Source organism: Sturnira hondurensis, unplaced genomic scaffold (genome assembly GCF_014824575.4).
Source record: "Sturnira hondurensis isolate 20B ecotype Veracruz unplaced genomic scaffold, ASM1482457v3 Scaffold0007406, whole genome shotgun sequence".
NCBI classification, from domain to species: Eukaryota; Metazoa; Chordata; class Mammalia; order Chiroptera; family Phyllostomidae; genus Sturnira; species Sturnira hondurensis.
In genome coordinates, this window is record NW_028080037.1 from 11,165,539 (window position 1) to 11,191,536 (window position 25,998).

The following is a 25,998-nucleotide window of genomic DNA, read 5'->3' on the forward strand; positions in this document are numbered from 1 at the left end:
AGCATCTGCTGTCCGGCCGTGGGCCAACCCCAGGCATCTCTCTGCCTCCGAGCTGCAGGCAGCTTCCCCCCCAGGCTGGGGCTGCCCCACCAAGGGCAATCGGACGCCACTCCCACCAGGCACCCCCAATACACTGGCTCTGTGGCACGGACCACCGCACAGGTCAGATTCTACAGGCGCAGAGCAGCTTGCCCTTCCCACAATTCCTAGAATGCAGAGTGCATCTCAGAGGAGCACTTGACATTTGTCCCCAGTCCCCGGGTGTCACCACAGGTAAACCAAGACTATAATCACAAGAGCAAGGACAGGATTGTGTTGTTTTTTCTTTTTTTTTTCTTAAAGGAGTGAGGGCATGGAAAATACAGCACACCGATGAAACAAAAATGCCAAAAAAATACAAAAAAATAGAAAATAGAAAAATGTATTTACAAGTAGTACATTACTATGATCAGAAAGCACGAAGACGCCTGCTGCTATAGTACATGCATCAGTTCGAGAAGGAAGTACTGAAAACCCTGCGGGAGAAGCCTGTGAACACGAAAGAACAGGGCCAGGAAGGTGTCTCTTTCATCCCTAATTTGCTACACTGATCGGAACCGAACGGGAGTCCCCTAGAGGCCGTGAGTATATCAGGACAATACGATACTGGCTTTTAACTGCGTGTTTGTTGTGGAGGGAGAGACGGCAGCTGATCCGTACACGAGGAAGCCCGAGGGAACGGCGCTACATGCTAACGATTACAGCAAGCCCTGTCTGCTACACAGCATGATCTGAGCAGGTTTTAGGTTCTGTTTATTCATACATATCTATGTGTGTGTGTGTGGATGTATAAAAACCGTGCCCTCGTTCACTGCCAACACAACATCTGGGCGGACACGAACTCTTTACAGCAATTCTTATGTGTATGTTGTAAGAAGTCACTCAATGTCTGTGGATTTAATAAGTCACTTCACACCACAGAAAATATTTAATAAATCCAAAAAAGGAAAGAAGATTATAACGACAGAAGAGCTTCTGTCTCGGTTCTCTGAAACTGAGTCCCCCACAGGAAACTGGTCCCAAAGTTCTTGAGGGTTCACTGAAGAAACTTCGGCTTGCTAACGTTTTTCATCCTTTAGTGTTCCAAAGGCAGAGAGCGATCCTTGCCGTTGTCAGTTTGAACAGGCCTGTCCCGACCCTCTCAGGTTAACAGTCTGGGGCAGATCCAGAGATGCGGGGGAGGAAGGAGCGCTGGGGAGGGCCTGTCCCTCCAGCAGGGGCTCCCCCCTCTCTGCCAGGGCGGGAGAGAAGGGTCCAAGCTGGGCTCCAGCACCTCGCTCCCGCAAACGAGCTCCCCGCAAACGCAAATCCAGTCACTCGTCAGTTCCTTAAACAGGTACGTCTCCGAGTACCAGGCCAACTCTAAGAGGAAACAAAACCAGGCGCTGACAGTAAAGGACTAAGACGGCCACTCCGGTCGCACTCTGCGGCCCATCATACTTCCAGGAACCGGGAGCTGCTGGACTTGGAGTGGAAGGGCTCCGACCACATCCGCCGCAGGTCGCCCTGGGAGAGAAGGGACTTTTCTAAGTTACAGGTTTAAATGCAAGACACACACACCTGCAAGTCTTGCCTGGTTCTTGATCTCAGGCTGCTGCTGCGGAAAAGCAGGGAACACTCAAATTTTACTCCCTGAACCGTAACCCACCGTTCTCTAAGGTCCCACCCAGAAGAGCTCCTAGGTCCCTGGAGCAGGGAAGGGCCTCTACTTTCTCTATTCTGGGACGAGTTCCATTGTTAGGAGTCAGGTGATTTAGGCAAGGCGATCTCCCTGTGTCCGTTCCCTCATCTATAATATGGGAGTTGACAGTAGAAATCTTGTAGATAAGAGAATGCTCTAAGTCTAGATTTTTTGTCATTCCTATTTCCAAACTTTAGTTTTTTTTAGATTCCACGGTATCTATCCTTGTCTTATTTCACTTAACATTAACACCCTCTAGGTTGAGCTTTATCGTTGCAAATGACAAGACTTCACTTTTTTATTGGTTAATAATCCGTTGTTACACAGATTTCTATATACTGACATACATCTTTATCCATTTATCTATTAGTGGACACCTAGGTGGCTTCCCCATCTTGCTGCAACAGACACAGTGGTGCACACATCTTTTTGAATTAGGGTTTGTTTTCTTCAGATAAACCCACAGAAGTGGAATTGCTAGACTGTATGGCAGCTCTACTTTTGATTTTTTGAGAAATCTCCATACTGTTTTGCATAGCGGCTGCGCTAATTTACATTAGTACCAACAGTGTGCACTACAAGGGTTCCCTTTCCTCTACACCCTCCCCAGCACTTGGTACTGATGGGTGATGGCCATTCCGACACGGGTGAGGAATTATCTCGTTGTGGTTTCATCTGTATTTCCCTGATGATCAGTGATGCTGAGCACCTTTTCCCAGATGTCTGGGCCATCCGTATTCAAGCCCTCTGCCCATTTTTCAGTTGGATTGTTAAGTCGTACAGATGATGAATTTTGGATATTAACCTCTTATTGGGTGTATAATTGGTGACGATCTTCTCCCTTTCAGCAGGTTGTCTTTTCACTCTGTTGGTGTCCTTTGCTGTGCAAAGACGTTTTAGTTGGATGTAGTCCCATTTGTTTTCTTTTGTTCCTCTTGCTGAAGGACATATATCAAAAAAAGATACTGTTAAGACCAATGTCAGAGTTACTGCCTATGGTTCTTTTAGGAGTTTTATGGTTTCAGGTCTAACATTTAGGTCTTTAACCATTTTGAGTTGATTTTTGTGTATGAGGTAAGAAAGTGGTCCAATTTCACTTTGTTGCATTTATCTGTCCAGTTCACCACTCATTTAGAGAGACTGTCTTTACCCCGTTGTGTATCCTTGTGTCCTTTGTTGTAGATTAAGTGACCACGGATATGGGTATTTCTGCCATTTTTGTATATAACTGGTGTTTTTTTTTTAAATGCCAGTACCATGCTGTTTTGACTATTGTAGCTTGGTAATAAAATTTCATATCAAGATGCATGATACCTCCCACCTTGTTCTTTCTCAGGATTTCTTTGGCCATTCAGGGGGTCTTTTGTGGTTCCATACAAATTTCAAGATAAGTTCTAATTGTGAGAAGAACGTCTTTGGTATTTTATTAGGGATTACACTGACTCTGTGTGCTACTTTAGGTGGTAAGAACTTTTTAACAATATTAACCTCTCCCATCCAAAAGCAAAGTGTATTATTCCATTATTTGTATCTTGTTTAGTTTTTTCTTCAATGTCTTATAGTTTCAGAGAATAGGTCTTTCACTTTTTTCTTTACTCTTTCTGATGCAATTATAAACAGGCTGTCTTTCCTTCTCATGGTTCAGTACTGATGTACAGAAGCGCAACCATTTCTGTACACACCCCGCAACACATGAAGTTATGGGTCAGTTCAAGTTTACTGGTGGAGTCTTCAGGGTTTTCTATGCACAGTATCACCGAGTTTTATTTCTTCCTTTCCAATCTGGATGCCTTGTGTCTCTTTGTTTTGTCTGACGGCTGTGGCCGGGACTTTCAATCCTAAGTGGAACAGAGGTCATGGTGGGCATCCTCGTCTTGCTCCTGATCTCAGAGGAAGAAGGACTTTCAGCTTTTCCCCACTGAGTACGATGTTGGCTGTAAGTTTGTATGGCCTTTGTTACATTGAGAGATCCTACTCCTTTATCCACTTCACTGAGGGTTTTATCATCCAAGGATGTTTAATTCTGTCAGCTGCACCTACTGAGATGATCATCTAGTTTTTATCCCTTATTCTGTTAACATGATGTGGCACACCGATTCGTAACTATCCTTGGGATGACTCTCTCTTGGTCATGATATACAATCCTTTTACTGTACTGCTGAATTTGGTTTCTAATATTTTGTTGAAAACTTTTATATTTGTTTACAGAGTGTAATGAGCTGCCATTTTATTTTACCTTTGGGGGGTGTTAATGTCTTTATCTGGTTTTGGTATCAGGGTAATGCTGGCCCATAAAACGAGTTTGTCAGCATCTTCCTCTTCAATTTTTTGAAATAGTTTAACAAGTTTAATAAGTATTAATTTTCTTCTTCCAATGTTTAGTACAATTCACCTATTAAAGCCCTCTGGCTCTGGACTTTTATTTGTTGGGAGTTTTATTTTCTTTAATTACTGCTTCAATTTTATTGCTAATATTTCAGTCTGTTCAGAGCTTGTATTTCTTCCTGGTTCAGTCTTGGGGGTTATGTACTTGTGGAAATTTATTTCTTTTAGATTGTCGTATCTGGCATAACTGTTCATAGTATTCTTTAATGATTCTTTCTAGTTCTGTGGTATCAGCTGTAACTTCTCTTTCATTCACGATTTATTTATTTGAGCTTCCTTTTTAAAATTTGGGCTTATAAACAGTTTACTTCTATGAGTTCTGGAGGTCGGAAGTCTGGAACCTAGGTGCCGGCACAGCTAGGTTCTGGCGCGAACCCACCCTGCTTCTTTTTGTCTTGATGAGTTTGGCTAAAGATTTATCTATTTGTCTTTTCGAAGGACCAGCTCTTAGTTTTATTGATCTTTTCTACTGTGTTTTAATTTCTACTTCATTTATTTCCACGCTGGTCTTATTTCCTTTCTTCTACTCACTGGGGTTTTGTCTGTCTAGTTCCTTCAGGAAGACCTGTATATTGTAACGAGCTTCCCTCTGAGAACTGCTCTTGGTGTGCCCCATCAATTTTGAAAAGCTGTTTTTATTTTCATTCCCCCCCCGTAGTTATTTCTTGTTTTGTGCCACTGTAGTCAGAAAAGATGCTATGACTTCCATCTGGTGCTGAAGCTGGATCTGTGGCCTAAGGTGTCATCTGTCCTGGAGAGTATTCTATGTGCACCTAAAAAAAAGTATCTTTTGCAGTTTTTGGATGAAACGTTCTATAAATGTCTACTAAGTAATCTTGTCTAGTATGACATTTAAGGTCATTATTTCATGACTAATTTTCTGTCTGAACAATCTATCCATCGATGTGAATGGGGTATTAAAACTCCCCCACCAGCCCCGACTGGTGCGGCTCAGTGGGTTGGGTTGTCCCGCAAATGGAAAGCTTGCTGGTTTGATTCCGTCAGGGCTCACACCGGGGTTGCAGGCTTTGCCCTGGGTACTGGTGTGCGAGAGGCAACCCATTGATGTATCTCTCTTCCTCTTGCTCCCCTCTCTAAAATAAAATGAAATCTTTTAAAAACTCCCCTATTGTATTTATTAATGTGAATTTCCCCCTGTATGCCCACTAATAATTGCTGTGTAGGTTTAGGTGTTGGGTGCAGAGATACTTACACTTATAGTATCCTCTTCTTGGATTATTAGTTATGTAAGGTCCTTCTTTGTCTCTTCTCACATTTCTTGTTTTAAAACCGATTTAGTCTGGTATTAAGTATTGCTACTCCAGCTGTCTTAGTTTCTATTTACATGGAACCTCCTGTTCTAACCCTTCACGTTCAGTCCGCCTTCAACCTGGAATGAGTCTCTGCCCGCAGCCTACAGGTGTTTGGTTTTCTCCTGAATCCATTCAGCCACCCTGTGTCTTTCGATTGGAGCATTTAATCCATTTACATTTACTGATAAGTCTGCACTTATTGCCATTTTGTTGACTTTTATAGTTTATCCCCTATTCCTTTCTTCTTTTCTTGATCTATTCCCTTGTGTTTTGCTGAATTTTGTTTTGCTTTTTTAAGGTTCATTTCTCTTTGTTCTTCGTGTACCTTTTGTAGGTCTCCGGTTACCATGAGGTTTATGCACACCCTTCTTCATATACAGCAGTGCGATTTAGGCTGATAGGTGTTTAAGATCAAGTGTATTATAACAAGACTGCATTTTTACTCCCCTCTCCATGCTATATATGTTCTTGATGTCACATTTTAGATCTTTCTGTGTTGTGTATCTCCACACTACTTATTGTAGTTCTAATACTTTTTTTTAACCTGTGTAGTAGCTTTTGTCTGATTTGCTGTATTCGCTAAGTATCTGGCAACACTGAGGTTTCTCCCCTTCTCCTACTTGGTATTTCTGGTTACAGCCTTTCCTTTTCTCCTTACAGACAACTCTAGCATTTCTTGTAAAGTTGGTTTAATGGTGATGAAGTCCTGTGGTTCTCTTTTGATCTCTCCTTCAATTCAGAATAATTTTGCTGGGTAAATTATTCTAGGTTGTTGGTTCCTTTCTTATTTTTCTGTTGCTTCCTTCAAGATCATCCCTGTAAGCTTTGCCATTTTAATTGCAGTGGGCCTTTGCGGTTCATTGTGTTCGGAACTCTGTGCTTCCTGGACGTCTGTTTCCCTGCCCAGGTTAGGAAAGTTTTTAGCCATTAGTTCTTTAAACAAAGTTTCTGTCCCTTTCCCTTTTCTCTCTGGGATCCCTAATAATGCAGACATTCGAGCCCTTAATGTTGCCTCAGAGGTCTCTAAACTATTCTTGTTTACTTAAACTCCTTTCTCTTTCTGCTGTTCTGAATGGTGGGCTTCTACTACTCTGTTCTCTGGGTCACTGACCACTCTTCTGCATTAGCTAATCTGCTGCTGACCCTCCTGACGTGTGCTCTCCCCACAGTTACCGCAGTTGTCAGGGCTGTTGGTTCTTTCTCTTACTGATGTTCTCCCTAAGTTCTTCCACTCCACACTTAGGTTTGGTGAAGGTCCTTGTGACCATTTCTTTGACTTCATCAGGCAAACTACTTCTGTTCCCACACCTCCCCACCCCCAGGGATTTTTCTTATTCTTTCATTTGAGAAATATTCCCTTGACTTAGTGTTTGCTTCAATGAATTACAGAAAACAGCTGTCTCTCCTGCTCTGGGAGAGTGGTTTTAGGCTGAAGCATGCTCTGTGTAGCCTGTGCATGTAGGGTGGTTTTGGCAGGTCAGTAGGAGCTGAGCAGGTGCTGACGCTGTCGGGGAAGTGGCCAACTGAGCTGGAGCAGCGCCAGACAGGGAGGCCAGGTGTGTGTGGTAGTGCCCTGTTGGTCCTACCTACTCCCTGTGTTCAGGCAGAAACAGGCTCCGGTGATGTGTACAGAACACACTGCAGAGACCTTGCAGGCAGGCCCAAGCACCCCTGCCCATCCTACGGAGGCGAAGAGGGAACACAGACAACAGTGCTCACCCTCTGACCCCAGAGAACTCCTGCACTCACTCGTCTTCTCGATAGAGGCTCTGCCTGGTTCTCTGTGCTGACAGGGGCCCTGTGCGGAAGCGACCTCTGGGCAGGCTTCATGTGCCAGGTAGTTCTGGAAAGCCACCTGGCTGGGCGGCTCCTTACAGCACCTGTGACGCTGAGCCTGCCTGGCCGAGCAGCGCACTGGGGAAAGGCCAGGTGGGCGTGCCGGTACCTGCTGTTCCTGCCACTCCTATTGCCACTCCGCCATACAGAGTAGTAACGAAGCTTTGGGTGGCAACAGGGCACTGTTTTTAAGGGGAGCAGGGATTCTCTGCAGCTGGGCTCTAGGGGGTTCAGTTAATCATCCATAAGCAGGTGGCGTGGCAGTCTAATGCATTAGCATTTTCTGCCAGTGGCTGCAAGAATCTGGAAGAGCATGCTTTAGTAAAACTAAAGAACAAAACCCCAACTTCAAGATCAAGAGCTCAGGGGCTTCAGAACCACCTCCAGCAAGGAGGATACACACCAAGTTCCCAACCAACGCCAAGTTACTGCTTTCACAGGTTTATGACCCCTCCTCTCACCTTTAAATAGGCCATCGTGAGGAGTGGCAATAAGGTAAATGGCACCAAGTAGAGAAGGGCAGGCTGGGCTGCTCGGTGAATGCGAGACGCCACGGTAGCCGTGAGCAGACCTACGAGGGTAGAGAAGCGTCTGTGAGTAACTCCAAGGGGCCAGCTCAGAGACAGGGCGTGGCCGCCGCCGGACGCCTGCCTTGGCAGTCTCAGGATTGTACAGCTCTCATGTGACAGAGCCCATGCAGCGGGTAGGGTATAAAATGCCCAGCAGTGGACCTTTAAAGTTGAAATAGCAGTTTAAAAGAGGACAAAAACAACCCTGGCTGGTGTGGCTCAATGGATTGAGTGCAGACCTGTGAACCAAAGGGTCACCAGTTCAATTCCTAGTCAGGGCACATGCCTGGGTTGTGGGCCTGGTCCCCTGCTGGGGGCGTGCAAAAGGCAACCACACACTGATGTTTCTCTCCTTCCCCTTCCCTCCCCCTCTCTCTAAAAAATAAACAAATAAAAATCTTTTATTAAATAATAAAGACAAAACCAAAAACTCTAGAATCCTGAGGACCCACGCCCCGCCCAACTCCTACCCTGTGTGCTGGTTCCCAGGCCAAGCCCTCCCCTCACCCCCGAGTGTGCCTGGTCTCCCTCTGTCTGCTGTCGTCTGCGATACGTGATGTTAGATGAGGAGGCAAAAGACCTGGGTTCAGTTTCAGCTCTGCTGCTTACAGGAGCCATGTAGCCTTGGTCAAGGCATTTCTCCTCTTGGAGCCGCCCCATCTATCTGGTGGGGATACCACCATTTGCCCGGCCCCCCTCCGAGTCCCTGGACTGAAATGAACCCGTGCCTATGAAAGCACTACAAAATCAGGGAAGAGCTGATGCTGAGCGAGGCGCCCCTTTCCCACTCACTCCACTGCACACGCTGTAGCTGCAAACAGGCTGCCGCTATGCCCAGCTCAACGGCAATGCCTGTAAGTGAGCTGGCTAGGTAAAAAACAGCCTGGGGTGAGTCGAGGGGACAGAACAAAGGAAAAAAAATACACACGACAGCCATTCAACTCAAGCTGAAGACTGTTAATTAAGCATATAGACTGACCCACAATTATCATGTGGTAGGTGTTCTCGACTTTGAGGCCAAACCACAAGCTTAACTACAGCGTCCTTTGGACCGAGAGAACTGGGCTGGCCAGTGCAGACAGCACCTGTCACCTCACGGGCTCTGTAAGTGTTTCCTTTGCGGCCACTGTCTGTCAACAGCCACCAGTCACTGTGCCTTCCAACACCTGCCACTGGGAGACCTCAGTTCCAGGGTGTGGAGGACAGTGGGAGAGGGGCCCGAACACAGGTTCTGGCTCTCTCTTACCTACGAAGTATCCAATGAGGGTGCAGTGGAAGTAGGAGACCTTCTGCATGCGTCCGGAGATGTTGGCGGGTCCGGAGGTGCCACAGGAGTCGCCACTGGCCTGCTTTTTGTAGTTGTCGTAACGGAGTACAAAGCACAACAGGAGTCCGGGCATCACAATGTCTCCGATGCCCAACATGGAGAAGTGACTGCCTGTGGAGCTGGAACACAGTGTCACAGGTCAGGGAGGCCGCACTCGACAATCCCATCCTCCTCCTGGGCAAGGTCTGTCAGCTTTTTGAGACGTCAAGGAACTTACCTGAATGGTCGACGGAAATCTCTACTGGCTGAACACTAGTTTTTAAGAGATGCTAGTTTAGAGGTGGAAAACCACAGAGCGCTAGCAACAGAGGTCTTCGACCCAGCCCCGCCCTGCTCCGGGGGAGCACTTGCCGGTGGCCGCACGTGACCTGCTCATGCAGCGCCACCTCTAGGAAGGTCAAGCAATTCACTGTGTCACACATTCACCACTGAGACTTCAAATAAGCACCTAACTATTCCCAGACACAGAGATTAAAGCAGCACATTAACTTTTCCAAAGTTATATTACCAGGAACTGTATAATTTAAGCACTAGGACGTATTTTTGCAAATGTCTCAGAAGTACAAAGCTCCACAATCTCCTGCTGTTCTCTCCAGCCAACGTGAAAGTATGTCAACAGTAGCAGCGTGACTGCCTGATCATGTTAATCAGTAATAAAAAGCAGCACCTGTATCACTTAGTGCTACACCTTTGCGAGTGGAGTCGATGTTCTCCTTTGTAAGACAGAGCTGCCAACTCACAACCCTGTCTGGTCCAGGACTAAACTGCTGATGACAGAGACAGGTTAATCCAGGGACAGGAAGGCAGAGTGTCCCAAGGCCCAATGTGTCAGTCCTACCTCGGGAAAACCAGCTTTCCAGGCAGAGACAAGCGAGGAACATCGCGTCCGACGTTGGGCCCCAAGTGGAGCTTCCGGGAAAGAACATCGAGAGGATTATCAGCCGGCTGGGTGGCCACCTTCACCATGACGTTGCTATTGAAGATGTAGGCGGAGAAAAACACCTGCCAAGTGGAGAGTCACCTTTAACAGAGGGAGCTGGAGGCGACGTGATTTCAGCATCAGCTCTCCTTGCTCTGAAGAGTGGAGTCTCAGAATGCCACAGGCTTTGAGGAGAAAACCTTTGCTCCCAGGGCAGAGAACTTTGCTCGCTCCTTCTTTCTGCCCTGTCACACACATCTCCCCTGTAACATGTCTGCAGAAACGAAGGCTCAACCGCCCTCCCACACGCCAGCTCAGGACTGGAGGGGGTGGTCCCAGATGGGAGGCACCCCACTAGCCAGACTCCAGCCACTCAGACCCCAGTTCAACATGAAGGAGAGCGGCAGCTTCAGGGCAGCAGACCTTACCCAAAAGACATCGTAGATCAGGAGCCCTGAGAGAAGCAGGCAGGAGACCTTGAGGCTGGGCAGGCGGACGAAGGCGATCATGGCGACACAGAGACCCATGGCCAGTGCTGGGGAGGAGATGGCAGTCAGTGTGCAGTGCAGGAGCGTCCCCTTTCCACGAGCCACGCAGCTTCTAACCTCAACACAGTTGTTAGGTCCCCTCGAAAACCAGGCCTAAGCTCCCATCTAAGCCTTTACGTCCTACAGTACAAAGGGCCCACCTGAGCCCAGTCTGGCCTCCTGATATTTGGGGAAATCCCTTTCCCACACTACTAAGTGCTTGGCTGTGTGAGACCCAGGAGATTTTCTACTGTGATCAAGTGGCAGACAGGCGCAGCCGGGGCCTCCGGGCCCCTACGACCCCTCAGCACTGCAGATGCACCATCCTTGCTCCTTGAATGTTAACGCGCCCTCTGTCACATGCCCTTTTATTTACTCAGGGACACTGGTCCAGCAATTCATTCCTCTCTATCTTGCCTTATTTTTTTTTTCCTTGTACTTCTCAAAATCTGAGACACGATGACTCCTTTTAAACAATTTTCTCTCCTTACAACTAAAATGTGAAGTCCTCAAGGGCAAGGCTGCTCTGCTCTGAGGCCACTCGGATGTGATCACTCTACTCGATACATACTTATGTCCGTTCACGCTCTACCCAGAGACCCGGTCCTGGGCTTCTTTCCCTGGAAAATTCATCCTCATTCTCTCTCTTTAAATTTTATTTATTTATTTTTTTTAGAGAGAGGGGAAGGGAAGGAGAAAGAGAGAGAGAGAAACATCAATGTGTGGTTGCCTCTCATGTGTCCCCTACTGGGGACCTGGCCTGCAACCCAGGCATGTGCCCTGACTGGGAATTAAACCAGTGACCCTTTGCTTCACAGGCCTGTGCTCAATCCACTGAACTACACCAGCCAGGGCCTCATTCTCTTTTTTAATAAATATTTTATTTTTAGAGAGGAGAAGGGAGGGAGAAAGAGAGGGAGAGAAACACCAATCGGTTGCCTCTCATATGCTCCCCTACTGGGAACCGAACCCACAGCCCAGGCATGTGCCTTGATCAGCAACTGAACTGGCGACCTTCACTTTGCAGAATGATGCCCAACCAACCGAGCCACACCAGTCACGGCTCATCCTCATCCTTAAGGAGGCCAGGACCGAAAGCCCTTCCTCAGGGAGTCTTTCCTTAATCTGGCCTGACCAGATTAAGTTGTTTTCTCTGCATCCATTCTCTAATAGTGTGATTATCTATACATAAGCAGTTTATCCCTAAACCAGCTGTTCCTAGTGGACAGAAACCATGGCTTATTTTTTCTGTGGACTCCCAGCACTTGACAGAGTAGACAGAATTTGCTGAATAAATAAAAAATTATGTTCTCTCAACTTCAAATTAGTCTAAGGAAAGTAAGAAAAGCAAGTAAAGCCATATTACAGATGTATACCATTTTATTAGGTTTGGTGAACTGCCGGTGTGTGTAACGAAGTGGGGAGATATAGGCACACCCAAGAGACGTGGATTTGGTTCCAGACCACCACAGTAAAGTGAGTACCACAATAAAGTTACATTCTTTTTGCTGGTGGAAGGTCCTGCCTTCAATTTGTAAAAAATGCACCATTGGTGAAGCCCAGTAAAGCAAAGCATAATAAAAGAGAGGCTACGCCTGTGTAACAGTCTGGCATGCCTTGGGTACTTGGGTACATCAATTTGACTAATATTTAACGAGTTCCTACTGTAGGAACTCAAACAGAGGAGAAAAATAATTCCCACCCCACGACAGTAGTGAAGCCACGAAGAAAGCCTCTCTCTGTCCCCCCGACTCGGTCATCAAGCGCTCGCAGAGCTGCTCAGGAGCGTGTGCTCTGCAGAGACACGGTCGAGACGTGACTGCTGACTTGATAATAATCTAGGATGCTCATTTTACTAGGGTCGCCTTGAAATTTTTAATAAACTTATAAAAACAGAACCAAACTAGTAAAACATGCAAATCCATGTCATTTCAAATGAATATAATGAACTGTATCACTCTGTTAACGAGTTAGGGCCAATTAGGCTTTGCAAGGACTGAAACATTTCAAGGTGCAAAGGGATGACTGAAGCATGCTGAAGGCAGGAAGAAATGTACACTTAAGGCCGATGGTACAACCAACCCACACTCATGTTTTCAATAACGGATTCCCAGTACAATCATCATAGGAACAAGTGCTTGGCTGTGTCCTCAACACATAGTCAGGACACTGGCGGGCATGAGCTCCGCCGCGTCAGGAGCAGCATTGGCCAGTGGTGGGCGCAAAGCCCCTGGGACAGAGGCTGGGAACCAATGGCCAGAGAGCAGGTCAAACACGTGTCTGGGCAGAAACTCTGGCTGGGTGATGGGGTAGGGTAGCAACAGGTGGCCTGCTCAGCAACTCACAAGTGAACACGGAGAGTGCAAAGCATCAAGGAAACCGGAAGAAATGAAGGCCTGCGGTGGCCAGACAGGAGGCAGGAGTGGGCGGGCAGTGGGGGTGGGAGAACGGACTGACGACACCTGAGAGCGGTGTGGAAGCCCACTGGACAGACCAGCAGAAGGGCAGGCTCCCAAGGTTCAATGTCTATGCCCCCAAGACATGCAGGTGACTGCTCCATCTCAGAGCTTTTCTGTTCAATTTACTGTTCAATCAACGGAAACCAGCAGGAACCTTCATCGGTATTACGGTCTGAGCATCCACTCACTGCTTTTATCACCCATCTTATGCTCTTCCACACACCCGGGTCGAACCCAAACATGGAAAACCAACTGCTCAGTGACAGAATTTTCTGTCTCTAGGCCAGTGATTTTCAATCCTCTTCATCTCATGGCACTCATAAACTACTAAAATTCTGCAGCACACCAAAAAATATATTTTGCCTACCTGACAAAAAAAAGGTGTAATTTTGATTCATTTACACCCGAAAGCTATTGTTGTGTTGGCTGTTGTCATTTTTTTATTTGACAGTCTAAGGGAAAAGGGTCCAGTGTCCCTGACTAAACAAGTGTTGTGTGTTTTAAAAATTCTTATGGCGTACCATTATGCCTGCTGCAGCGCACCGGCTGAAAATCACTCCTCCAGACAACGCCATTCTATTCCTAAGCTTTCTTTATTTTATTTTTATTTTTTTAAAAAGATTTTATTTATTTTTAGAGAGGAAGAGAAATATCAATGTGTGGCTGTGTCTCTCATGCCCCATACCGGGGGACCTGGCCTATAACCCAGGCATGTGCCCTAACTGGGAATCGAACCAGCGACCCCTTTGTTCCCAGGCCGGCACTCAATCCACTGACCCACACCAGCCAGGGCTATTCCTAACCTTTCAAACAAAACACTCTGGGTTCATTTTCAACTCACCACAGTCTTTCATCATGTACACTCAATTGTGGCCACTTTGGGCGCCACTATCTACTGTCACCGAAAACCTTGGTCGTGCTTCCCCACTTGCTCCCCACGGCCCTTGTGAAACACCAGCCCGTCCTTACCCTGGGTTCCCCACTCTGATGGATCCAGTCTGTTATAAAGCCACTCACCCTCAGGCAAACCTCGCACCGGAGGGTGCTGTGCCACACAGGCTCGGCCTCTGTCCATCTCCCTTTGTTCCCAATTCTCCAACCTATCCCTCTCCCCATCGAAGTTGAGCAATAACCTCCATCCACACCCACCAGGTCTCCCCACTGCACTCGAAGAGCCGTGTCTGAAGAGGCGGAATACATGCTTTTTGCCACTTCAGAGAAGGTTCTTAATGTAAGTCTGTTGAATGAATCTCCCAGATGCACACTGCCACAAGCTGTGTTTTATTCCTGAGAACACTCAACTACTCATCTAGTGTTCCTCTCTTTTTCATTCTTTCATTCATGTAACCCTGAAAAAAAAATACCTTAGCCGAAAACGAAGGGAGATGGTAACTCTCCAGTGCCCTGTGCTGCCTGAGGGACTGCCAAGACTCTAACAGTTTTATTAGCAATGTTATCTTTGGTTAGATGTAAATTAAGCAACAGTGTTAGGGAAGTAAATTATTAATCTTAGCCCCTTAGCTGTAGTTACTGTCAATTTATTACTGATATGACCTCCGTATCACCTTGTCTTCCACAACCAGTAGGGCTAAGGACAAAGACAATGACACCAAACTGAGCTTAAATGTTCTTGAAAGGGGTTACGTAATCTGTGAAGTCTTTGCTTGCTTCTAAGATCTCTAGATAGGAAGGCCCTATAGGACTAAGCACCAGAGTCTAGCATTTTATAACAAAAATATCAACTGCTCGATTTCTGGCACTGAACATTTTCTAATCATAGCTTAGTAGCAAGTGCTGTAGAGTGAAGGGCTGGGGGCTAGACATATGTTAAGGCTCTTTTATTCCCCGAAACAGTCAGGGAATGGCGACTGTGAACTTGGCTGAACGATCCCTGAACATCAGGTGTGTATGCACAAGATTCACCAGCTTTTAGCCTAATACAGCACACGACCTATTGGTCAAATTCTCTCAAGCAGGGGTGTCCAACCTGGAGCCCATGGGCTGGCTGCATGCGTCCCAGGATGGCTACGAATGCGGCCCAACACAAAATCATAAACTTACTTAAAACACTGAGACTTTTTTGTGATTATATGTCGTAATGTATTTAATATATGGCCCAGACAGCCAAAAGGTTGGACACCCCTGCAAAACTTTCCCAAACTTAAAAGGTTAATTTACCAGATGAAACAGATTTTAAAAACCTCTAGATTTAGTTCAAGAAAAACTCTGAAGCGCCTCCTTAATATCAATGTTTCTCGTTATAACCCTGAAAACATACTTCATGCCTAGCCCTAAAACCACCACATGTATTGCTTGCACACTAAACTAACTTCGAAGAACGGGCTTTCATTAAGAAACACGCATTTTAAAAAAACCTTCCACTCCCAAGTTCCTGCCTACCAGACGATTTCAGATTCTGCGGAGAACTCGGGCAAGATAAGCTCTCCACTGGAGAGGCATGTATTCAGAACATTCACGACCAGGGCCAGAAAGCCACAGACTTTGTAAGAGCAGAGAACACGTCAGACGCATGCCAGCCGGCATCAGAAACAGTGAAAAAGCTCGAAGGCTCGCACCTTCCTGTTTGTGAGGGAGGACTCTGCTTGTTCACAAGGTCAGTTTGCCCACTGCAAACTGGGAGGAAGAAGCTATTCTCAGACCAACACTGGAAAATAACAATGATGATAGAAAATGAGGTAAAAGTCTCCTAGTTAGGACCAGTTAAGGTTTATGGGAGCCTCACTGAACAGTCAGGGGCATTTCGATCATTAGGTGGATTTCACAACGGAAATGTACTCCCAATGTGGTGTTCACTGGGAAAACAGTCTGTCCTTCACTGCCAATCTCCTAGCGACTCTATAGAATGACGTAGCGGAACGTGCCCATCAGAGGGTCTTACAGGGAGCTGCTCCTCCCACTTTTCCTCCAGTGAGTCTAAGTAGCGTCTTGCAGAAGAACAATGGAGAAAATTCTGCTGCCTTGCTCTAAAATACCTTTCAGATAGCCATTGTGAATCAGTTTACCTTGAGCAGAATGTCATCTTCCGCTTGCCAACCTTTTCTTTTTTAGTGACACACTACTAGTGAGTGAGTTTTTTCCTGCACACTGCTTGAATAGGGTAGAGATAAGAGTATAAAGAACAGACTGCTTGCTGTTTTGAAAGAGATCGGATCTTTTTTGGGCCAGCAGCTTAGTGAACTTAGAACCCTTAGCAAATCCTGTCAACAGTCACGTGTGTCTGGACACAGGAATAGAGAGTTCCGTGGAAGCAGAGCCACCGCAGGTGGCAGTGGGGCTACAGGGAACCTCGGAACGCCGGGGCCTGAGAGCCTTCGAGGTCCTTCAAGCATCACCTGCCATCCTATGGACTCGGAGTCCGCTAGCACGGAGACGCAACAGTCCTGGCCTGGGGATTACTGTTTTATATCTACTCCAGTTCAGCACGTAGCGCTGTGCCTCACTTCACACAACATTTGCGTAGGTGGAGTTAAGTGTGCCCGATTTATATCTGTGCTATTTTTAGTTAAATCATTCTCCTGCAATAACCAAAAGTTCATCTCCGGAGAAGTTAAGCACACATACCTGCCAATCTATCACTCTCAGTAGCGAGTATATATAAATCAGGCCTTTCCCTTCCACCACAAGCTGGGCGAGCAACTTGTGCGACTTCAGGTGTAATGTCTTTTTTCAACTTTTTATCAATCTCCAGAAGCACTAAAGTATCAAACACATAAGTACCGAAAGCACTGATACTTGATTTAGAAAATTTAGCAGTACAGCACTTAAAATTTTTAAACACTGTACTTCAAAATACTTATATACCCAGTGTACACTCAAGTACTGAAGCCAACAATCACAGTAAGTTTTTAGAAGGCAATATATGATGCTAAAATAAGACCAAAGCTCAGGATCAGCACAGGTGAGTCACTGCAGGGTCCAGACACCGGTGACTTGGACGCTGCTTCCCATTCTGACCGCCAGGGGTCTGCACACGAGTCTAAAGGACACCCAGACCTGCAGCCGCAAGGAACTGCTTTTGACTTTGAATACTTGGTACACGGCAGGCACTCCAAAAAAAAAAAAAAGCATTAAACAACAACTATGATAACAAATGACATACTCAAAATTGTGAATATGTTTATAAAATTCTTAAGATGGTCAAACAGTAAAACTGAGAGTTGGTCTTTACAGGTACAGAGTTCTATGAACTGACAGATCTGTGCAGCCACCACCGCCCTCAGGCTATAGACAAGGTGGGTCACCCACAAAATCCCAGTGCCGTTTCTTATAGTCACAGCCTCCGCTCCATGTAACCACTGATGCATTTATTCTCCACCAAGAAATATATTTAAAAACAAGTACATCATGTTTCATATGTTTTTAAGTGCTTTTTCTGTATGTATTACCTTTCATTAAAATGACATATACCACCTTGGCTGGTGTGGCTTGGTTGGAACTTCATTCTGTAAACCAAAAGGTCAGAGTCCCAGGCAGGGCGCATGCCTAGGCTGCAGGTTAGCTCCCTGGTCGGGGCATGTGTAAGAGGTAACCGATAGATGTTTCTCTCTCACATCGATGTTTTGGTGTTCCCCCCCCCCCCAACCTTCCCCTCTCTGGGGTCAACGAGCACGTCCTCGGGTGAAGATTAAAAAAAAGAAACCATTTAAATATAATTTTACAGAGCTGCCAATCCATTCTACAGTCTGTTCCCTACTAAGATGCAGCTTCTTAGACTTTTTCACTAACTATCTTAATGCATATAAATTTCAAATTCTTCCACTGGTTAAAGTAACTTAATGAGAAAAATAATCTCTTGAAATAGAAGGATAAGATTTTAGCTTTCCTTAGGGTTTAAAATTTCTTCTTTGTTAAGACTATGTTATTGATTCTGGTTTGCACGGAAAAAAAGTTTAAAATCCTTTTTGTTAAATTCTATCCAATTTGACCACGAGCAGAACATCCTTGGTTTTCAACTGCCCAGAAGAGGCAAACTCAGACAGAAAGCAGACGGATGGGCGACTGGGCCTGGGTGGGGAATGGGAAGCGACTGTTGAGGGGTTACCAGTGTTGCAGGGTCGGGGGTAGACGCGCACTACGACTGCTCGTACGTGCAGCTCTGTGAACGCACTAACACCTGCTGAGATGTGCACTTTGAGTAGGTAAGTTGTATGTGGTGTGTGAATTGTATCTCAAAAAAGCTCTTATTACAAAATATCTTAAAAATGTGAGTGAAAATAATAAAAACCTCAATGATACGTAACACCATCTTTGGATTCCTAGTACTCACGGTAATCAGAAGCAGCAGAACTAACGCAGAGAGAGGGGAGGGAGGACAGAGAACTGGAACTACTCACAAATGGTATTAGAATTCTGACTTTTCACACGGCACACACTCACCGTCCATGAGGAGCCAGTGGCCTGTGAGGACCCAGATGAGGACGAGCATGACAGACAGGGAGAACGACAGCAGCTCCGCAGCGGTGAAACGCCCACAGCACCCAAAGGAGATCCTGGAAAACAGGGCGCTTACTGGGCCTTACTGTGAAACAGCGCGTTGCACTCCGCCACCAAACTCTCCTTTGGCTCGTCAAGGCCGAGTCCATCAGGGCCCAACTCGAGCAGCAGGCAATCGTCGAGGTACCCGGCTATAAAAACACCCAAACCTCTTCGCAGTAAACTACGCAGGGATCAGATAATTATATTTCTGAACGCGTTTGATAATGTACTTTTCATCCCAAAATATCCATGCAGGTGTTTAGAAGTTTGAAGTGGCAATATCAATCTTTGGAGATTCTAAATGTAGGGGAAATCCTATTCTTACGAGGAAAACACTGAGGAAAATGAATAACAACTCATTTAGCAAAGAAGAACAAATACTTAGAGTAAATCCATCTGCTCATCACTAAGTCCTGGGAAAATCAGCTGCCCCCAGTGCCTGGCCTCTCAAGTGCACACAGCCTCTCGGTGGCAAAAGACTGGTGTCCACGAGCGCCGGCTTTCGGAGGTGAGGCGTGGATGCTGGGGTCACACCTAAGCGGTCGGTTTACAGTTGACGAGCCAGGTTACCAAAATGAAAGGCGAACAGTGCCCGAGGCAACCACTACTTTCATATCCTATTAACTCACCAGGAAAGGAATGAAAGCCCCGCGTTCAAAGGAAACGTCTCCTCTTTCAATAATCTAAGTAGGAAGCAAATACAATGACTCTGACTTCCTAAGACTGGTTTGTATTTCATCTGCTATGAAAAGGTACAAAAGGAAATACTACCTTCCAGTTTTAAAAATCAAACATCTCACTTCCCAGTTTTCTGGCATTTTTTGTGCTCCAGTCAAAACAGGAAGTTTAGACTCCCAATAATGCTAACAAGCATGGAAGAAAAATATACAAGTGTATAATTTAGAGAAAACTGCCAAGTCCTTACTTGTTCTGAGGTGAACAGGGTCTTGTTAAATACTGGCACATCGGGAGAAGAAGAAAAGCAAAAGCTATCGTTGCAAGAACTACGGAAAGAAAATGTATGGTTAAATTCTGTTGTTGTGGCTTTTTTTAACATCATAAAAAAAACGACATGACCTACAGAAACAATCATTTCCTAGAATACTTTTCTCAACAAGTGAATACCATCCAATTAACCAGAGAAGAAAACACCTTCCTTTAGCAGGGCCCACATAACCTCTTTAGAAAACTGATTGGAGGTAGGAGGAAGCACAGGCGGTTTTCCTCATTCTCCTCTATCACAGAGCGAAGGCTGGCAGCGGGCAGGCCAGGGTCTGTCTGCCACCACGTCCACCGGTTTGCCCACATATCCCACATTCCCGTCACTGCCCAGCTTCCGAACCGAGCAGAGAGCTAACAGTCGAGTCATCTTGATTAGCTATCAATGTTTCTCTCGGTGGAAATGTCAGTAGGGTTTCCGATGACCACTCTGCCCACCTGGACTTCTGGTGACCTACAGCCGAGGTGACCCTACGGTTGTGTCAGAGAGCTCCTGCGTTCTCAAGCCCCTGGCCCTGGCCCTGATTATGTTGGCATGTGTGCCAGTGGTTCCAGAAGAGTGAGGGGAGGAGAAGCCAGACTTGGGAAGAAAAACTTGACAGATGGCATGATGTGCAAATCTTAATTTTTAAATGATAAAAAATGGTGAACACATTTCCTTTCAGGTTAGTGTTAAGAGCAGCAAAATTCATTTACCTGCTGTACATATTGTAAAAACTACTTGAACTGAGTCAAAGAAGAAGAACATTACTAGGAGAGAGACAGATGCTCCAATCGGAAGGAAGAGGGCCTGGGTAGAGTCAATCGTTTGGATACCTGAAAGAGAGAAAGGGACATATCAACCGCTTACGTAACAAGCACCACGCCACACAATGCAGATCATTAATTCATCAGAATGCGGACAGTTCTAGGGATGAGAATGTAAGGTACAGATTACCGAGGCCCCCTAAATCTTTCTTTCCCAATGAGATTATGAACTCCTTGCTTGCCTCGCAGTGCCTTCATTATAGTAGCTACCCCAAAAATACTTGAATTGAGGTGCTAACCATCTGGATAACAGGGGACCAAAACCAAAACCAAACAAAATCAAGAACATTCAAAGGTAGTAAAGATTCAGATTCATCTATTTGAGTACATTTGTGGTCTTGTGTATGGGCCTGGTAAAAGAGGTAGTTTAAGGCCACGGACTAAAATTACTGCTGCTCATGGAGGAATTTACTGTACTAACGTTCACTCTTCCCCTCTGTGGGGAAGAGTTGAGGACTAACTTTGGGGGAAGGGGAGGATATGAAAACAGCAAATCAGAAAAACTACAGGAACATCTTAAGGAACAAACAGCGTTTAGCATGGTGGCTCTCCATTCTTAGCTGCTCATCAGAATCACCCGAGGAGCTTAAAGAATTACAATGCCCAGGCCCAACTCCCGATTAATTAAAATGAAATCTCTGGGGATTAATAGGCCCAGCTAAAAACTCTCCATACAATTTTATTTTGCATCCAGTGTTGAGAATCATTAATATAATATTTGGTGGAAAAGGTAAACATAACCACTGAATGAAGAAATCACTAATTTTATCTTGTGCGTGATCTGCTTCCAATGAACCCTGTTATCATTAAGTGTGTGAGAGGCACTAAATAAGAAATTTTCATTAGCCATTTGTGTCTATTTTCCCCCAGTACCATACTGTTTTGATTACTGTAGCTTTATAAAATAATCTGAAGCCAGGAAGTACGTATGATACCTCTGGGGTTTTTTCCCCCTCCACTGTCAGGATTGCTTTGGTTGTTTGGGGTCTTTTGACACACACATCAATGGAATAGAATGGAGAGCCCAGAAATAAATCCAGACATATATGGGCAACAAATCTGACAAATGGGCCAAAAATATACAATGGAGAACAAACAGCTTCTTTAATAAATCGTGTTGGGAAAATTGGAAAGTCACAAGCGATACAGAGAAACTAGACCGTTGACACTGTAACACAAAAAATAATTAAAAATTAATTAAATACTTGACTGTAAGACCAAAAACGAGCCCTGGCTGGTGTAGCTCAGAGGATTGAGCGCGGGCCTGCGAACCACACGACCGAGATTCGATTCCCAGTCAGGGCACATGCCTGGGTTGCAGGCCAGTTCCCAGCAGGGGACTCACGAGAGGCAACCATACATTGATATTTCTCTCCTTCTCTCCTTCCCTTCCTCTCTAAAGACAAATAAATAAAATCTCTAAAAAAAAGACCCCAAACAACAAAATACAAAGAAGAAAACACAGGCATTAAACTTATGCTTGGCCTCAGGTTTTGTGAACCTGACCCCAAAGGCAAGGGAAATAAAAGCGAAAAATGAATGACTGGAACTACATCAAGCCAGAAGATTTATGCACAGCAAAAGAAGCCATCAACAGAAAGGCAACCAACTGAATGGGAGAAGATATTTGCAAATGATACCTATGATAAGGGGCAAATATCCAAACTATATGAAGAACTCACACAATTCAGTAACAAAAAAAGTAAAAAACCAAACTCTGATTAAAACATGGGCAGACAGCCTGAACAGACACTTTTTACAAGGGGGACAAAGATGGCCAACAGACACACGAAAAGATGCTCAACTTCACTAGCTAGAAGGGAACTGCAAATCAAAACCACAATGAGATGCCTACCACCTCACACCTGTTAAAATGCCTATTATCAATAAGACAAGAAACAGCCCTGGCTGGTGTGGCTCAGTGGACTGAGTGCCAGCCCGTAAACCAAAGGACTGCTGGTTCAATTCCCAGTCAGGGCACATGCCTGGGTTGGGGGGGTGGGTCCCCAGCAGGGGTGCAGGAGAGGCAACTACACATTGATGTATCTCTCCCTCTTTTTCTCCCTCCCTTTCTCTTTGTCAAACAATAAGTAAATAAAATCTTTAAAATTAAAAAAAAACAAGAAATAACAAATACTGGCGAGGATGTGGAGAGAAAGGAACCCTCATACACCACTGGTGGGAATGTAAATGGCTCCAGCCACTGCAGAAAACTTTATGGAGTCCCTTAAAATATTAAGACTGGAGCTACCATAGTACCCAGCAATTCCTCTTCTGGGCAACTGCCTGAAAAATTTGAAAACATTTATTGTAAAGATATAGGCACCCCTGTTTTTTGCAGCACGATGCACAACAGCCAAGACATGGAGACAACAGGTGTCCTCTGAGGGGTGGATGGATAAAGATGTGGCACTAACATACAGCCATTAGAAAGGATTAAACACTGCTATTTGTGACAACATGAATAGATCTTGAGAGTACTATGTATGCTATGTGAATAAGTCAGAGGAAGATGAAAACCATATGATTTTACTCATATGTGGGATATAAAACAGAAAGCAACAAGTGAACAAACAAAAACAACACACTCCAGGACACTGACAACAGTGTGGTGCTTACCGGCAGGGAAGAATTGGGTGGGGAGAGGAAGAGGGCGAATGGGTCACAGGTAAGGTGACCAAGGAGACCCGACTGTGTGGTAGCACACAGTGCAGTATACAGATGACGTATTACAGAGCTGGCCTCCTCCAGAAGCTTATCAATTACTTACCTTAATAAATGTATTTTATTATAAAGAAATATTAGTAGCAAAAGCCTCTCCACTAAATGAAGGCTATGAATAAAATATGCAACCAAGATGAACACAACCAGACAAAAAGGCTGTGCAATCGTGAACCAACAAACATTTAAAACTTGCTCTTCAGCATTTAAATTTACCTGTCCCTGAGGAAGCTATTTAGAAATTTTGGTGAAATAAAATATTAAATATTTTTATAAAACAAAAGTTGCTTCTTATTGATTGGGTGGATGAGCTGAGTCACTCACTTAGGAATGGGGCATTTCAATCCAAGAGCAAAGATCAACAGGTCAAGACAGACAAATGATCGAGACGAGGTCTGTCCTGAATCACAGAGAAACCCGTTCAGCATGGCCAAAAATCACGGACAGGGGCAGGTTTCGAACCTTAAAGAGTCCCATGGACAGTTATGAGACAAAACTATAAAACCTCCCAATTTCTCTTAGTTTTCTTTAAAGACTATGTATTTTTAGAAAGAAGAGGAGAGAGACAGGGAAATAAGAGAGGGAGAAAAACATCAACCGGTTGCCTCTCATACATGCCTTATGTGCCCCAACTGAGGCATGTGCTCTGACCAGGAATTGAACCGTTGACCTTTCTCTTTGCAGGATGACACCTAACCAACTGAGCTATACCGATCAGGGCTGACTTTGTTTTTGAGTGTTCTAGGACAGTTCAAAGAAGAACTAGAGGAAACGACAGAATTTCAGGGGCCTTTAACAACAGAAAATAATGATTTTTAAATGAATGATTTTTATAATATGGTAAGAAACAAAGCATTTAAAAATCTATAAATGTTAAAGTACACCCCCTTCTCCTGTAAAGCAAAGCATCACATTCTGCAGATTAATTACTATATTTGTTTATAATAAATCTAAATGTAAGAGATTCATTCTGCAACCACAATGCACAATGGAATACAAAGAACCCTTCCAGAATACGAGCTAGATCGCACAGACTTGTTTTTACAAAGCACAGGTTTTAAGCCAGGGGCATTACACACCGCTCCCGTTAGTTCTGTAGAAGGGTGCCGGAGAGAGCGCACCAGATGGTGATGTCACAGGCCCGTTAGGCTCCTTTAGCTGCTTGTAATATGCCACCTAAACTGAGGCACACAACTTCCACACTGCACTTCCGAAGGGTCTGGGGAAAATGGTCCTGAAGGGGAGGAACTATTTCTCAGAAATTTTAGCCAAAATCCAGTGACTTAAAAAAAAAAGCAAAGCAAAGCAAACAGCAGCCATAATTGGGAGAGTTTAAGTGCAGCTGCATGATCTTTAAAGCCAAAATCAACATAAGGAGAAGGCACCGTAACAATTAAAAATTATGTACAGAGACATTACTTTCAGCATTCATGGAACATGACTACAGGCTAATCATGTGTCTGGCCATGAAACAGACATTGGGCAACACACCAGTGTTGCTGACAATTGTTAAGAAACTTACTGATTTTGTACCCTCATGAGAGAAGCATGCTTTTAACCAAGTATTATTTGACTCAACACCTATTATACAGCAGGCAACATGAGGAATTTTACAAAGTTTAGAATCTAGGTGGGGACATAAAGATGTATAAACTGTATCTCTATTAATAAAGAGAACTTCAACTGTGTATCTCCATCAATCTTCGTAGTTCAAATAAATTATATGGGAAACGCAGTAAAGAACTTCTGAATGTTATGTAATGGGGAGTGGGGGGGCTTTAACAAAACCACTTAATACAAATTAAACAAAGGATTGATAGGCCAGGGTTAAAATCTCTATATGTGGACTTCTCGGGGCAGATGTAGTGATGAAATGGAAATTAGAGAAAGATGAGAGAAGAGGACTGGGAGGGCCCCTCCCCGTCTGAACTCTTTCCACTGGAAAACACAGCGCACGTGCGGAGAAGTACCTGAACTGGAAGTTCAGAGCGCAGAGAATCAGAACACAGCCAACACCTCCCAGGTCCAGAAACAGAACCCTGCCAACCTCAGAAGTCTCTGCTGTGTCCCTCCTAGTCACTACACTTCCCTCTTTCTTCCAAAGCAGTGGTCCCCCCATCACCTTTTTGGCACCAGGGACCAGTTTTCATGGAAGACAATTTTTCCACGGACGGGATGGGTGTGGGTGGATGGTTCTGCCATGATTCAGACGCATTACCTTCAAGCTCACCTCCTGCTGTGCGGGCCCCTGACAAGTCCGGACCAGTACCGGTCCACACCCTGCTCCAAAGGGTCACCCGCCTTTTATTACACTTTCTTCTTTGCTTTACTTTGTTTTCTACCCGAGTATGTACTTTTAAATACTAATACGCGTTTATTTTGCCTGTTTTTTAAACTTACTATACACATGAAATTATGTAATACTGTGTTTCTGTCTGGCTTCTTTCACTCAACAATGTGCCACTGCGCACGGCTGTAGTGCACTCGGTTTCATGTCCTGATTCTTATCTATCGTGGGAACAGGCAACTGCAACCTTTAAGAGATCTCTCTCCTACTCACTTTCTCCTTCAATCAGGTCAAAACATTCTCGCCAAAATCTTAACACTAAATTCATACCTCCCTTTTCTTAGAACTTTCCCCCTATTCCTACAATGTGATCATCGAGAATTTCAATCTCTTTAGCACCCTCTGTGTCCCTCCTAGTCACTACACTTCCCTCTTTCTTCCAAAGCAGTGGTCCCCCCGTCACCTTTTTGGCACCAGGGACCAGTTTTCATGGAAGACAATTTTTCCACGGACGGGATGGGTGTGGGTGGATGGTTCTGCCATGATTCAGACGCTAGCACCCACACAGTCTCTTGTATTTCTATCCATCTTTCAGGCTATTATTTCTTTGCTTTTTGATAAATGCACCCCCTT

General features: G+C 45.0%; 1 protein-coding gene across 1 annotated transcript in view; it reads right to left on the minus strand.

Annotated features, from left to right (window-relative positions):
• Nucleotides 1-324: 324 nt before the first annotated feature.
• SPPL3 (signal peptide peptidase like 3) overlaps nucleotides 325-25,998 on the minus strand; it is a 71,508-nt gene continuing 45,834 nt past the window's right edge. The window contains exons 4-11 of the mRNA XM_037052273.1: nucleotides 20,247-20,366; nucleotides 19,477-19,555; nucleotides 18,453-18,565; nucleotides 10,498-10,604; nucleotides 9,989-10,152; nucleotides 9,070-9,269; nucleotides 7,716-7,825; nucleotides 325-1,545 (exon numbers count right to left, since the gene is read on the minus strand). Of these exons, the coding sequence (XP_036908168.1) occupies nucleotides 1,474-1,545; nucleotides 7,716-7,825; nucleotides 9,070-9,269; nucleotides 9,989-10,152; nucleotides 10,498-10,604; nucleotides 18,453-18,565; nucleotides 19,477-19,555; nucleotides 20,247-20,366 (965 nt within the window). The 3' untranslated portion in view covers nucleotides 325-1,473. The remainder of the gene's footprint in view (nucleotides 1,546-7,715; nucleotides 7,826-9,069; nucleotides 9,270-9,988; nucleotides 10,153-10,497; nucleotides 10,605-18,452; nucleotides 18,566-19,476; nucleotides 19,556-20,246; nucleotides 20,367-25,998) is intronic.